We start from the raw sequence: 11781 nt of genomic DNA, 5'->3' as shown, positions 1-11781 counted from the left end.
TCATTTTTAAAAAGTCCAAACTGACCTACAATCTGTCCAGAATGACTAAAGACGAATCCCAAATTATGAAAAATGTCCACGTTTACTTGAAGCTCGTCCAGAATGATTTAAAACGTGGTTTTCAGGCTGCAGCAGCTGCAGTTTGTCTCGTTTCTTCTGTCGTGTTGAACTTCAGATGTAGAAGGACAAACTGGTGATCAGCAGCATCTTTCTCTAAAGTCACAGTTTAAATATGGTTCTTGTGCTGATATTTGTTGTTGTTTTCAGTTTTTAACATATTTTTTGGCTCCACTGCTGCCAGATTTTTACCATTTAGTGTTTTTCACATCAACAGTTTGCATCAGTCTTTCTGATTTCTGATCTGATGAATGATAAACTGTTTTCATTCCCAGTAGCTTCAGTTTTAATAAACAGTTTTCAAGGAACTACAATCCTGAACTTACCATCTTTCAGCCGTTAATCGGTGGCTTTAATAAGGTTTTAAATCAGCTCATTCTGTGTTTGTAGTTTAACTGACACACTTTCTTCTGGTCTCCGGTTTGAATCTGGTTTGATCTGAGCTGCAGCTCGTAGCAGAACCGAGCAGAACTCAGTCTGAGCGGCTCAATCCGCCGTCGCAGCGCTGCAGATTTATCACGTGTCCTTTATCATGTGAACCAGATCAGATTCCTTTGCTGCCGTAAATATTTAATGTGCTGCTTGTCATGTTAATCACACACGACTCCGGCAGCAGCTCTCGTCTGCAGCGTGATCGGAGCTGTTTTAACTAATTATCCGGTTCATATTTACGACCTCGCTGCAGGAAGGAGCTGATGTTGGACAGATTCATCATGTTTCATTGAACTATACATCATATCTAGTAAAAAAAAAAAAAAAAATGAGAGAAAAAATCTTAATTTAGATGAGAAAATATTTTTAGAGATATTTGCTGTTATTTGAAAGAAAATTGAGTATATTAAAGATTTTTAAAAATGGTTAATATTCGTTATTTTCCAGATTTTCTCTGTTTTGTTAAATGACAGATAATAGGTGATTTAAAAAAAATAATAATTTAAATTAATTTACTCTTAAAAAAAGTAAAAATCTGTAAAATAGAATCTGCTGAAAAACACAAACAAAAAATATGTTCTTTGCCAGTTTTTGTGTATTAAGGATTGAAAAATAATAAATAGCTTTTTAACTGTTATTTTACAATTAAGTTACAGAAAATATCTAGTAAAAAAAAAAAAGAGAAAAAAAATTGATTTAGATAATAACCCTTTAAAAAGAGGCCAAAACCTCAACAATTTAAAAAAAAATCTGTCTTTTTAAAACTAGTGAATAATTCTTTTACAATGTGTGACTGTTAAATGTTTTACTGCATTTAAATTAAATCGTTATTTTTACAGTTTCTGCCACTTTTTAAAAGAAAATGATGTACACTGAGGATTTAAAAACAGTAAATAACTTTTAAACTGTTATTTTACAGTTCAATTTCAGATGATTTCTAGTAAATCATGAAAAAAGTATTAATTTCCATGTTGACTATTAAGAAAGACGCGAAAACTATAAATAACGTACACGTTTAAAGTCTGCGTTTCTCACTATTTTTGTGTTTTTGTCGCTTGATGTCTGATTTGAATAACTGTGCGTATGTTTTGCTGTCGTCCTTTTGCGTCCAGGACGAGGTTTTATCTCCGTTTGCTCTGAACCTGCATCACTTTGTGTNAACTTTGTGGTCGTTTGTTGAGATCAGTGAAGCTCTGGTTCGTAGATGAACCTCTACGTGGACGATGCTGCAGTTTATCTATCCGATCGATCTATTCACTTCCTGCTTCCTGCTTTCTTGTTCAGGTCCAGATCGAAGACGTGGAGAACGAAGACAAACGCTACGATCTTTTCCAGGAGCTGCTGGAGGCGGCGCAGAAGTGGGAGGACTTCCAGCTGCTGATGCTCCTCCTGCAGGCGTGGCCTCCAATGATGAAACAGGAAGTGTAAGAAAAGCTCCTTATTTTTTAAACTGTTTTTGCAAGAAGAAGGGAAAAAAATTAATAGCTGAGTTTACTGTCGACATCCACACACTGTTTTCACATAATGCAGAGGACCTAAAGTTAAATGTTGTGTGTCCTCATCCATTCATCCATCCATCTATCTAGCATCCATCCATCATCTATCCTTCCTTCCATCCTTCATCCATCCATCCATCCATCCATCCATCCATCTATCTAGCATCCATCTATCTATCTAGCATCCATCCATCCATCCATCCATCCATCCATCTATCTAGCATCCATCCATCTATCTAGCATCCATCCATCCATCATTTACCCATTCATCTCTAACAGATACATAAATACATTTCACTGTGTGTTCTACTGTGTATAGTGTGTTTGTGACCAGTAAAGGCCTTGAGTCTAGTATCTTGAATCTTGAACCTTGAATCTTGAATCTTGAATCTTGAAAACTGAGCCACCATCGGGTTCCAAACTATCTGTTGACAAAAACAGCAGAGAAATACTTTTAAAAGCTTCAGATTTCCCAGTTTTCACCATATTTTATTAAAAACTGAACACTGCCGTCATAATCTGGCTGCAGGAGTTTAACGAATCCGTCTGTTTGTGTCGCCGGTTGGAGACAGAAAGTCAGATCCTGTGAGAAGCAAACCGCCAGCAGCTGATTTACCGTCTTCTGCTGTCGGCTGGTTAATTTTCTGTCCTCTGCAGCGTCTTCTGAGGAAGTTTACAGATAAGTAGTTTGGGTCAGAGCAGCCTCTCAGACTCCTCTGAGTGTTTTATTCTCCACGATGAACCACAGTTATTTGCAGCAGGCTGCTTCAATCAGAGAAAGTGTGGCTTTTATCTGTTAAACTAGGAAAAGAAGTAAAAAATATATATAAAAGCAACAAACACAAATTGTCTGGCAGCAAAAGTTACCAAAAGTTTTTATAAAATACGTCACTCAGCCATGGAAATTACATATCTGTGTATATTTAACACCAGATTTCTGTAAGAAAGTTAACTAAAATTAGAATTAACCGTCACTTTTCTGTCTCTTCTAAATCTTAGAAATGTGGTATTTTAATGTTTTTTTAAGCTTTTGTTTAAATTNTTTTTTTTTTTTTTTTGATTGTTTTGTATCATTTTGCATCTCTTTGTGGTTGTTTTGTGTCATTTTGTGTGTCTTTGTGTGTCTCTGATCATTTTATGTCTCTTTGGTGTCATTTTGTGTCATTTATTGTCTCTTTGCAGTAAATTTGTGCGTCTTTGTGGTCATTTTCTGCCTGCTGGTGTCACTTTGTGTGTTTTTGTGGTCATTTGGTGTCTCCTTATGTCCATTTAGTGTCCATGTGGTTGTTTCATGTCTCTTTGTTGTCATTTTGTGTGCCGTTGTGTAGTTTAGTGTGTTTTTTCGTTGTTTTGTGTCGTTGTCAGTCTCTTTGTGTGTCTCTATGATCATTTTATGTCTCTTTGTAGTAGTTTTGTGTGTCTTTGTGGTCATTTCGAATCTCTTTCTGGTCATTTTGTGTGTCTTTGTGGTCCTTTTGAATCTCTTTCTGGTCATTTTGTGTGTCTTTGTTTGTTGCCTGTGTGTTGTGAGTCCTTCCTACCAGTTTGTGTTGCCGTGGTCAGACCTACATCCTGCTATCCGTTCGTCTCTTTACTCGACGTCTGCGGCGGTAGTAACTTCCAGACTCTCGTGGTCGACGACTGTTTACCGACTCCAATCAGCTGATCTCTTTCTGCTCCGGCTGCTGCTCGTGCATCAGTCGCCGTGAATGAAGCTGCGATTCATGCAGACAGAACGTGACGGGCTGCTGATGATGGAGCAGTAAATGAGTGAAGCTGAAGCTCAGGACCTTCTGGAAATGGAGGTCATGTGGGAAACAGAAATGGAATCTTAACTAGCGCTAAACAGCTGCGAGTGTGAATGTGAAGCTCTCAGATCCGTCGCTGAGCGAACGCCGCTCGCCACAGCTGCTGCATTAATCCTCGCCCGTTACCGCCACGTTTATTCATTATCTCTGGAAATCCACGACCTTCACGTCGGCTGATAACACTCTGGTTATCTGTCCTACGCAGAAAACACATTAGAAACCAGGAAAACAGGTTTAAAAACAACCCAGGCTCTGAATCACCATAAAGAGACGTGGAATTAGCACAAAATTATAATAAAAGAACCACAAAGAGACACAAAATGATGCCAGACAAACATAAAATGACCGCCACAGACACACAAAGATGTCAAAGAAACACAAACGACCTCAAAGAGACTCAAAATTTTGTCATTTTGTGTGTCTTTGAGGTCATTTGAAATCTTTTCGTTGTCATTCTAGTGCTGAGTTTGTCTCTCTTTGTGGTCATTTCGTGTCATTTTGACATCCCTTTGTGTGTCTCTGGTCATTTCATGTTTTATTGGTGTCATTTTGTTTCTCTTTGTGGTTCTTTTTTATAATTTTATGGCAATTTCATGTCTCTTTATGGTCATTTTGAGTGTCTGTGGTTGTTTATTGTCTCTATTTGGATCATTTTGTGTCTCTTTGTGGTCGTTTTGTTGGACTTTGTTGTCATTTTAAGTCTCTGTGTGGTCTTTTGTTTGTCTTTGGTTGTCGTTTTGTCTCTTTGTGTAGTTTTGTGGGGGTTTTTGGTTGTTTTGTGCCATTGTCAGTGTCTTTGTGTGTCTCTATGATCATTTTATGTCTCTTTGGCGTCATTTTGTGTCATTTATTGTCTCGTTGCAGTAGATTTGTGCGTCTTTGTGGTCATTTTGTGCCTGCTGGTGGTCACTTTGTGTGTTTTTGTGGTCATTTGGTGTCTCCTTATGTTCATTTAGTGTCCATGTGGTTGTTTCATGTCTCTTTGTTGTCATTTTGTGTGTCTTTGTGAGATTTTGTGTGTGGGTGTGTGTGTGTGGGGGGGTGGTTGTTGTTGTTATTTTGTGTCGTCAGTCTCTTTGTGTGTCTCTATGATCATTTTATGTCTCTTTGGTGTCATTTTGTGTCATTTATTGTCTCTTTGTGGTAGTTTTGTGTCATTTTGACGTCTCTTTGTGTGTCTCTGGTCATTTCATGTTTTACTGGTGTCATTTTGTTTCTCTTTATGGTCATTTTGTGTCTCTTTGTTGTCATTTTAAGTCTCTGTGTGCTCTTGTGTTTGTCTTTGGTTGTCATTTTGTGTAGTGTCGACTCTCTTTCTGTGGTTCTTTGTGCTGTAATTACTGTTCTTGCTTCATTGTCTCTGTGTTCTCTGTCCTTTACATGTTGTCTGTCCTCTCTATGTGCGTGTCCATGTGTCTCCATGTGCGTGTCCATGTGCGTGTCCATGTCCATGTGTGTGTCCATGTGCGTGTCCATGTGTCTCCATGTCCTCTGCATGTATCTCCATGTGCGTGTCCATGTGCGTGTCCATGTGTCTCTATGTGCGTGTCCGTCCTGGCCGTGACCAGACGTGAGCAGCCTCCCCTCCAGCCGCCCAGAGCCGGGCTGCTGTCGCTGATGTATTTGTGCGGCAGCTCTGGCAGCTTGTAGTTTTCCCCTCAGAAATCAGACGCTCTCTCAACTGTTAAATCACACTAGAAGCCAACCTTTGAGAAGAAAATTAATTACTTTCCCTCCGCCGCCTCCTTCGCTCATTTCTTCCACATTAACCCTCCTTCGTTCCGTTCGCTCTCAGAATAAGTTTAGCCACAGGTGACACTTTTCAGAATAACAATGAAGCCTCGTATCGCTTGTTCGCCGCCGCGCTGGAAGCTTTGAAGGCTTCCACTGAAGTCCAGATCGACTGCCGCTGATTGTGTGTCGCTCTGCGGCAGCAGTCGTGGCCCACAAACCGTGATCATCAGGTTGTCGCGTTGTGTAGCTCCGCTGTCACTGTGACTGCCTGAGTTGTCGTGTGGTGTAACTCTGGTGTTGCTTTGAGCCTCACTGTGGTNAAGACTTTATAGATATTGGTGACGCACCAATCCAGTCTCAGTGTTCTTTAACTGATGGGTATTGGTACGTACTTTAGCTAATGTTGCTGTTTTAGTTGACGATGATATGATTTGGGGTCATAACTCTGTTCTCGTTGATCTTGGTCTGTCTTCAAGATATATTCTGGTAGATTAATGGTAGCAACTGGACTTGCTTGAGTTCCTTGAAGACGTTTCCCCTTTCATCCAAGAGGCTTCATCAGCTCTGACTGACTAGTTGGGAGTTCCACATACTGATATCCTTAAGGATTCATTAACACCTGAGTTTCGGTTTCAGCTGGGGGTTTGTTGCTCCTCCCCCTCGTTATGTGAGTCGTGGGGGTTCGTTAGGGTCTTTTGTGGCTCGGTGTGGATGTGGTTTCATCTTCCTGGGGAGTGTTCTTCAAGATATGAGCTCTGGTTGTTATCCACTACGTTATCTGCTTGCCAACATATCCTTTTTTTTGGTTCCTTCAGCGTGTTCTGTATCTGTTTTTATCTCCTCACCAACCTACAGAGAATTAAGGTACAGACGACTGGAGGCAGAAATTTTTTTAAAAATCTTCATTTTTGGGCTCAAAAAAGTGTCTCAAATTTAAAAAGCACAAAATTCTCACAGCTTTCTGTTATACAAAACCAATCATCTGATTCTGAGGGGGTCTGGTAGCTTCAGATTTAGTTGTATTTATATTTAAGTGACATTATTTGACCCTTTTTAAACCAGTGTTTGGTCTCTCAGTAGCTGATGGAGACTAGAAGCTTCTCTGTGCACAGCTAGCTAGTTAGCTTAGCATGCATGTGAGGCGTTTGAAACCTGCTATTAGTAAGCACTTATTCTGCAGGTGAGGAATTTCACCTGTGTCCAGTTTATAGAACTGATAGCAGACAACATAGAGGAGAAGATTTGGAAGAAGGTTAATATATTTTTTTTAGATTAAAACATATCGACATGCAGCTAAGAGAGACGGTAGCAGCAGTGCTAGCAGAGGGAAGGTGGAGCTCTGAGATAGCAACAATAAAACTCAATCAGCGTTTGGTGACACAGTCTGTAATTCATTCTCAACATCTCTGAAAGCCTCTCAGACACAACCTGGTGTTTATTTGTGTGTGTTGGACTCCATACGCAGCGCAGAGAGTGTGAGAAAAGAAAGTCTGGAGAGTCTGGCAAGGAAATTATGAGCCCTCGTCGCCGCTGTGAGATAAGTTTAAATTAAGTTCTACAGAAATAATCTCGACATTCAGATTGGCTCGCTAACCGTCCTCCGCTTTGGGCATCAGATAGCGGAGTAATGGTGGGAGACTGTGTGGGCCGCTCGCCGCCGCCTCCTCCATCTGATAAGCAGTCGTCACAAAGTGGAGCTCTCAGACCCGGCAGACCTCCGCTTTGTTCCTGCATCAGATAGCAGGAAGCCGCACCATTAGGCGACAGCTAAACGAAGGCTCCTGTGCGGGTTCACCTGCTCCTCTCACGGCGGCGAGAGAAAGGAGAGAATCGAGTGATTTAGACGTGGGAAAAGGAGAGGGAGAGGGATGGGACGGGCGGGGAAATTACAGAGAAAAGTTAGAAGGAGGCTGAAGTGGAGAGCGGGAGGCGACGGAGGGAAGATAAATCAGACGGCGTTAGAGGAGCGACGGGTGAATGGAAGGAGGCAGGTAGTCCGCTCTGAGGAATTATCTGCTCTGAGCCCAACGAGCAGGGCGGCGTTCAGCTGGTCTGGAGATAACATCAGCACAGGATTCATCTCACATCTACTGATAACGTGCTGCTGGCTGTGGGGGTGTGTGGTCGGCTGCTGGTCTGAGGGGCCGCCATGGGAAATTTACCCAAATTATAAAACAAAAAACGTGGAATTTGCTGCAAGGACCTTCTCATAGAGAATAAACATTACAGTCTGGTGTTTACATGAACATCTAAATGGATGAGAGCGTCGTGCATCTTCATCAACAGCTCTGTTCACTCACATTATATGACAACAGCATGTTTTTTTTTGCAGCTCTTCTGCATCTCATACACAATCAGCTTTACGGTCTGGTGTTTACATGCACATTTAATTGGAACAGCTGCACAAAACTGATGAGAACGTTGTGCATCTTCGTCAGCAGCTCTTTTTTTGACACAGTTTTTGCAGCGAGGAACTTGAATGCCCGTCTCATGCAGGATACAGTCTGGTGTTTACTTGCACAATAGGAACAGCTGATAACGTGCTGCTCACTGTGGGAATGAATGCTCACCTGTTGGTCTGAGTGGCTGCTATGTGAAAGGACGCAAATTATAAAACAAAAAACAAGGACTTTGCAGCGAGGAACGTCTCACACAGGCTGAACATTACAATCTGGTGTTTACTTGCACAACAGGAGCAGCTGTGTAACATCTGCAGAACTGATGAGGACGTTATGCATCTTTATCGGCAGCTCTGTTCACTTTGATTCATACAGCAGCCGGTCATAACACGTGTCGACTCAAAGCACTTCACATACTGAGGAGAAGAACTTGAGGTCCAGATTTTTGTCAAAGGAGGTCAGGATTAGTGGCAGGATGCTAGAGGTGCTGCTCCAGAATAAAAGTCCTGATCAATCATCACCAGCATTATCTCTTTGTAGTTGTTTAATTGTAATTAAACTTTAAGCCTTTTTTTTTCTTAGCTGTTTACAGTTTTAATTAATGGCATGTCCGTCCTCTCTGCTCTGTGAAATCACTGCAGAACTTTGTGTTTTACAGAATTAGTCAGTGAAATATGTTGAAATTGACAAAATTAATAATAAATAAAAATTGAATGAAAATCATTACATTGCTTTTGAATTGTGGTTCAACAGAAATATATAAAAAAATACATTAAAAAATAAAAATTAATCAAACAAGCATGATGGGACCTGTAAACTAACATTTAGTCCAGTTTTGTTTTTTTCTTTATGTGTGTGTTTTTTCTTTTTTTTAAATTATTTTTTTCAACCACAATTCAAAAGCAACGTCTCATTACACTAAATTATAATTTACCAAATTTTTATTTATTATTAGTTTTTCCAGTTTCTATTTGTTTGAGTGACTTTTGTGAATTTTGCCTTTTCGTTGATGGAAGGTTTTGAATACATCTGAGGACGACTGTAGAATCAAGTGATTTTTGATGAAATCACCTGATTTTAAGCTCACGTTTGGTTTCGTTTTCTGACACATTACAGATTATCGGTGAACCATAAAGCTGAATCTTCCTGTTTTAACCGTTTCTGGCTGACAAATCGGTGTCATTTTAGTGATTTTTCTTTCCTTTCAGTCAGGTTTCGGGGTTCGGAGCGTTAATTTCTCCTTCATTCTGATCTTCTGTGTTTCCATTAACCAACTTTAGGCTGATAGAGGAGCAGAACACACTTTGCGTGACCTCCAGGGCTCCTCTCGGCTCCTCTCGGCTCCTGCGCCGTCGCCATTATCGGATCGGTATCTCAGGAGAATCAGAAATAATTGATTTTAGTTCAGCTTGGTCAGCCTGCAGTTCAGCGAGTCCACCGAGGAAGCTTAACTGTTAATTAACTGCACTCGCCACTCGGTTACCTCGCTCAGGTTCGCGCTTCAGCTTGTTTCACCGCAGGTTTCCCAAATGTCACTCTTAATTTATTGCCACAATAACAAGCCCGGGGTTTATTTTGGCCGCACCGCCTCGTGGTTTTATCAGCTCTGCTCATTAATTACATTAGAATCCCGTGTTGGTGATTGGCAGCTTTTATCTGCTCCGGAGTCGCAGATTACCGTCGCATTGTTTCCTCGCCATCAACACCTTGTTTTATTTTTTATTTCTCGTACAGGAGATGCCCCTGAGATTGTGGTTTTTATTTTAAAAAAAGAAAGATTAATTCTGAAGATTAGTCTTTAATTAAAATGGCATTATGGAAAACCGCTTGACACAAATGAGGAAAAGTCATTTATTTTGCTGTGGTGAGATACGTGCCGGTTCAGCTTCATGTTTGCCGTCTGCCGGGTGAAGAGGTGGTGAAGCTCTGCTGCAGGAGGACGGGAGGGTTTTCATGTTCATGGTGCAGGAGCTTTGTTTCAGTTCGTCTGCTGATCCCAGTGAACGTGTTCGGACCGAGGACGAGTTAAACGGAGACAAAGATCAGATAAAGAGCTGATGACAACCGTCCTGCCGACACAAAGCAGCTTCCAGAGCAGTCAACAGCAGATACAGACGCAGCCGTTCATCGATTAGTCGGCAGCTCGGAAACTCATCTGCAGCTTTTTTGATCATCTGCTGATCCGATTGATGGATTTAAAATTTTAAAAAAGTCTAAATTCTGTAATTGCAGCTTCTTTGATGGGAATATTTTCTGCTTTCTTGCCGCCATAAATTTGTCCAAAAAGACAAAAAACTGGTACAAAAGGATTTTAGGTTTCTCTAAAGTGACAAAAGCTCGATCAGCGTGACTTTAAATTGGCATAAAATCACTTAAAACCTGCCCAGGATTACTCTGGTTTTAACAAAAATGACATGAACTTTTCCAAAACAGCTCCAAATGTGTCCTAAATGAAGTAAATTTGTCCAAAATGGGTTTACATTTCATCTAAAGTAGCTCAAAGCTTTACTCTCCACGCTGAAGTCGTGCTCTCCAGAGGAGCAGCCCTCAGCTCAGCAGAGATCTAACCAGTCTGTTGTAAACGTCTCGGTTCTCTCCGGCTTCGGCTGCTCAGTTTACACATCTCAGCGTTGTGAAAGTGAGCAGCAGAGAAAAGGCTTTTAGGACCAAAACACAATCAGGCTGCTGGCTGCTGGAGTGGAAACTTTCCCTGAATCCAATAGAGACTGACAGAGCCGCTAACNCCTTTTGCGTCCAGGACGAGGTTTTGTCTCCGTTTGCTCTGAACCTGCATCACTTTGTGTGTCCGTGTGGTCGAGTTCTGGTGTTTTCTGTGAGTCTTTATAGTCGTTTGTCTCTGCTTGTCGTTCTTTTGTTAAACTTTGTCGGCTTGGACCGGTTCGGGTCGGGTCCTCCTGCTCTGAGGAATAATGAACCGATCCTGGAGTCTGTCGGTGAAGAACTTTCCTCTTCGTGAAACCAGCAGCAGCAGCAGAGATTGATGAGAGAATCTATGGGATCCTCCAGAACACCTGAACACCGGCGAGCTGCAGAGAAATAAAATGAAAACATGGCCAGTGGGCTTTAAAAGATATAAAAAGTTCATTTGTGAGTTTGGAAGCTGCAGCTGGTTTCACACGTTCTCAACATGAAGCTCTTTTTGTTCCTTGAAAACGTTTCCTTCTGGGGTTTTTCTGTTTCTTCAGTTTAGACTGAAGCCAGAAGATGGTGATGCTCTGACGACTTCATCCCTGTTCAGCACGACGTCGTCACTGATTCTGAGCTCAGTGTTAACGTCCAGTTAAACCTGCTCCAACTAATAAGATTAATAATTCCCACATCGTTAATCCACAACCTGAGATCTAATTAACAGATAACATGTTTTTTTTTCTTCCTTTGACTTCCGTGGAGGTCGAGCAGCTGTTTTTCTTCTGTGGCTCGTTTATTATTCATTATGTTCAATAAAACGGCGCCAATTCTACCTGCTGAATATTTAGATTTTTATTAATTTACTGTTGGTCACAGCTGAGTCGTTCATGGCTTCACGGTTGGACCGAACACAGCAGATTTTTTTTGTTTTTGACAGAATCTGATTTGAGCCAAAGACTTGTTTTTGGTGAATTTTATTTATTATTCTTCCTTCTTATTATTGCAGCTGTTTTATTATGCATTGAGGTGCGTGTACAGGAATCAGCTCGGGCTTCAACCTGCAGACAGGCGGATAAATAACGGGGATTTTACACGCTGAGTATTGTTTTTCTGTTTATTTGTTGTTTGTCTCAGCAGAGTCACTCA

At 41.1% G+C, this 11781-nt stretch overlaps 1 protein-coding gene across 1 annotated transcript in view; it reads left to right on the top strand.

Moving 5' to 3' along the window:
• nbas (NBAS subunit of NRZ tethering complex) overlaps positions 1-11781 on the top strand; it is a 232923-nt gene that overhangs the window by 207639 nt on the left and 13503 nt on the right. Inside the window, exon 45 of the mRNA XM_008286182.1 lies at positions 1834-1973. Coding sequence (XP_008284404.1) covers positions 1834-1973 — 140 coding nt within the window. The remainder of the gene's footprint in view (positions 1-1833; positions 1974-11781) is intronic.

The sequence above is a fragment of the Stegastes partitus genome, unplaced genomic scaffold (genome assembly GCF_000690725.1).
Source record: "Stegastes partitus isolate 25-593 unplaced genomic scaffold, Stegastes_partitus-1.0.2 Scaffold439, whole genome shotgun sequence".
In the NCBI taxonomy this organism is placed as follows: domain Eukaryota; kingdom Metazoa; phylum Chordata; class Actinopteri; family Pomacentridae; genus Stegastes; species Stegastes partitus.
Note: the sequence above shows the minus strand (reverse complement) of the source record. Positions and strands in the feature narration are given on the sequence as shown.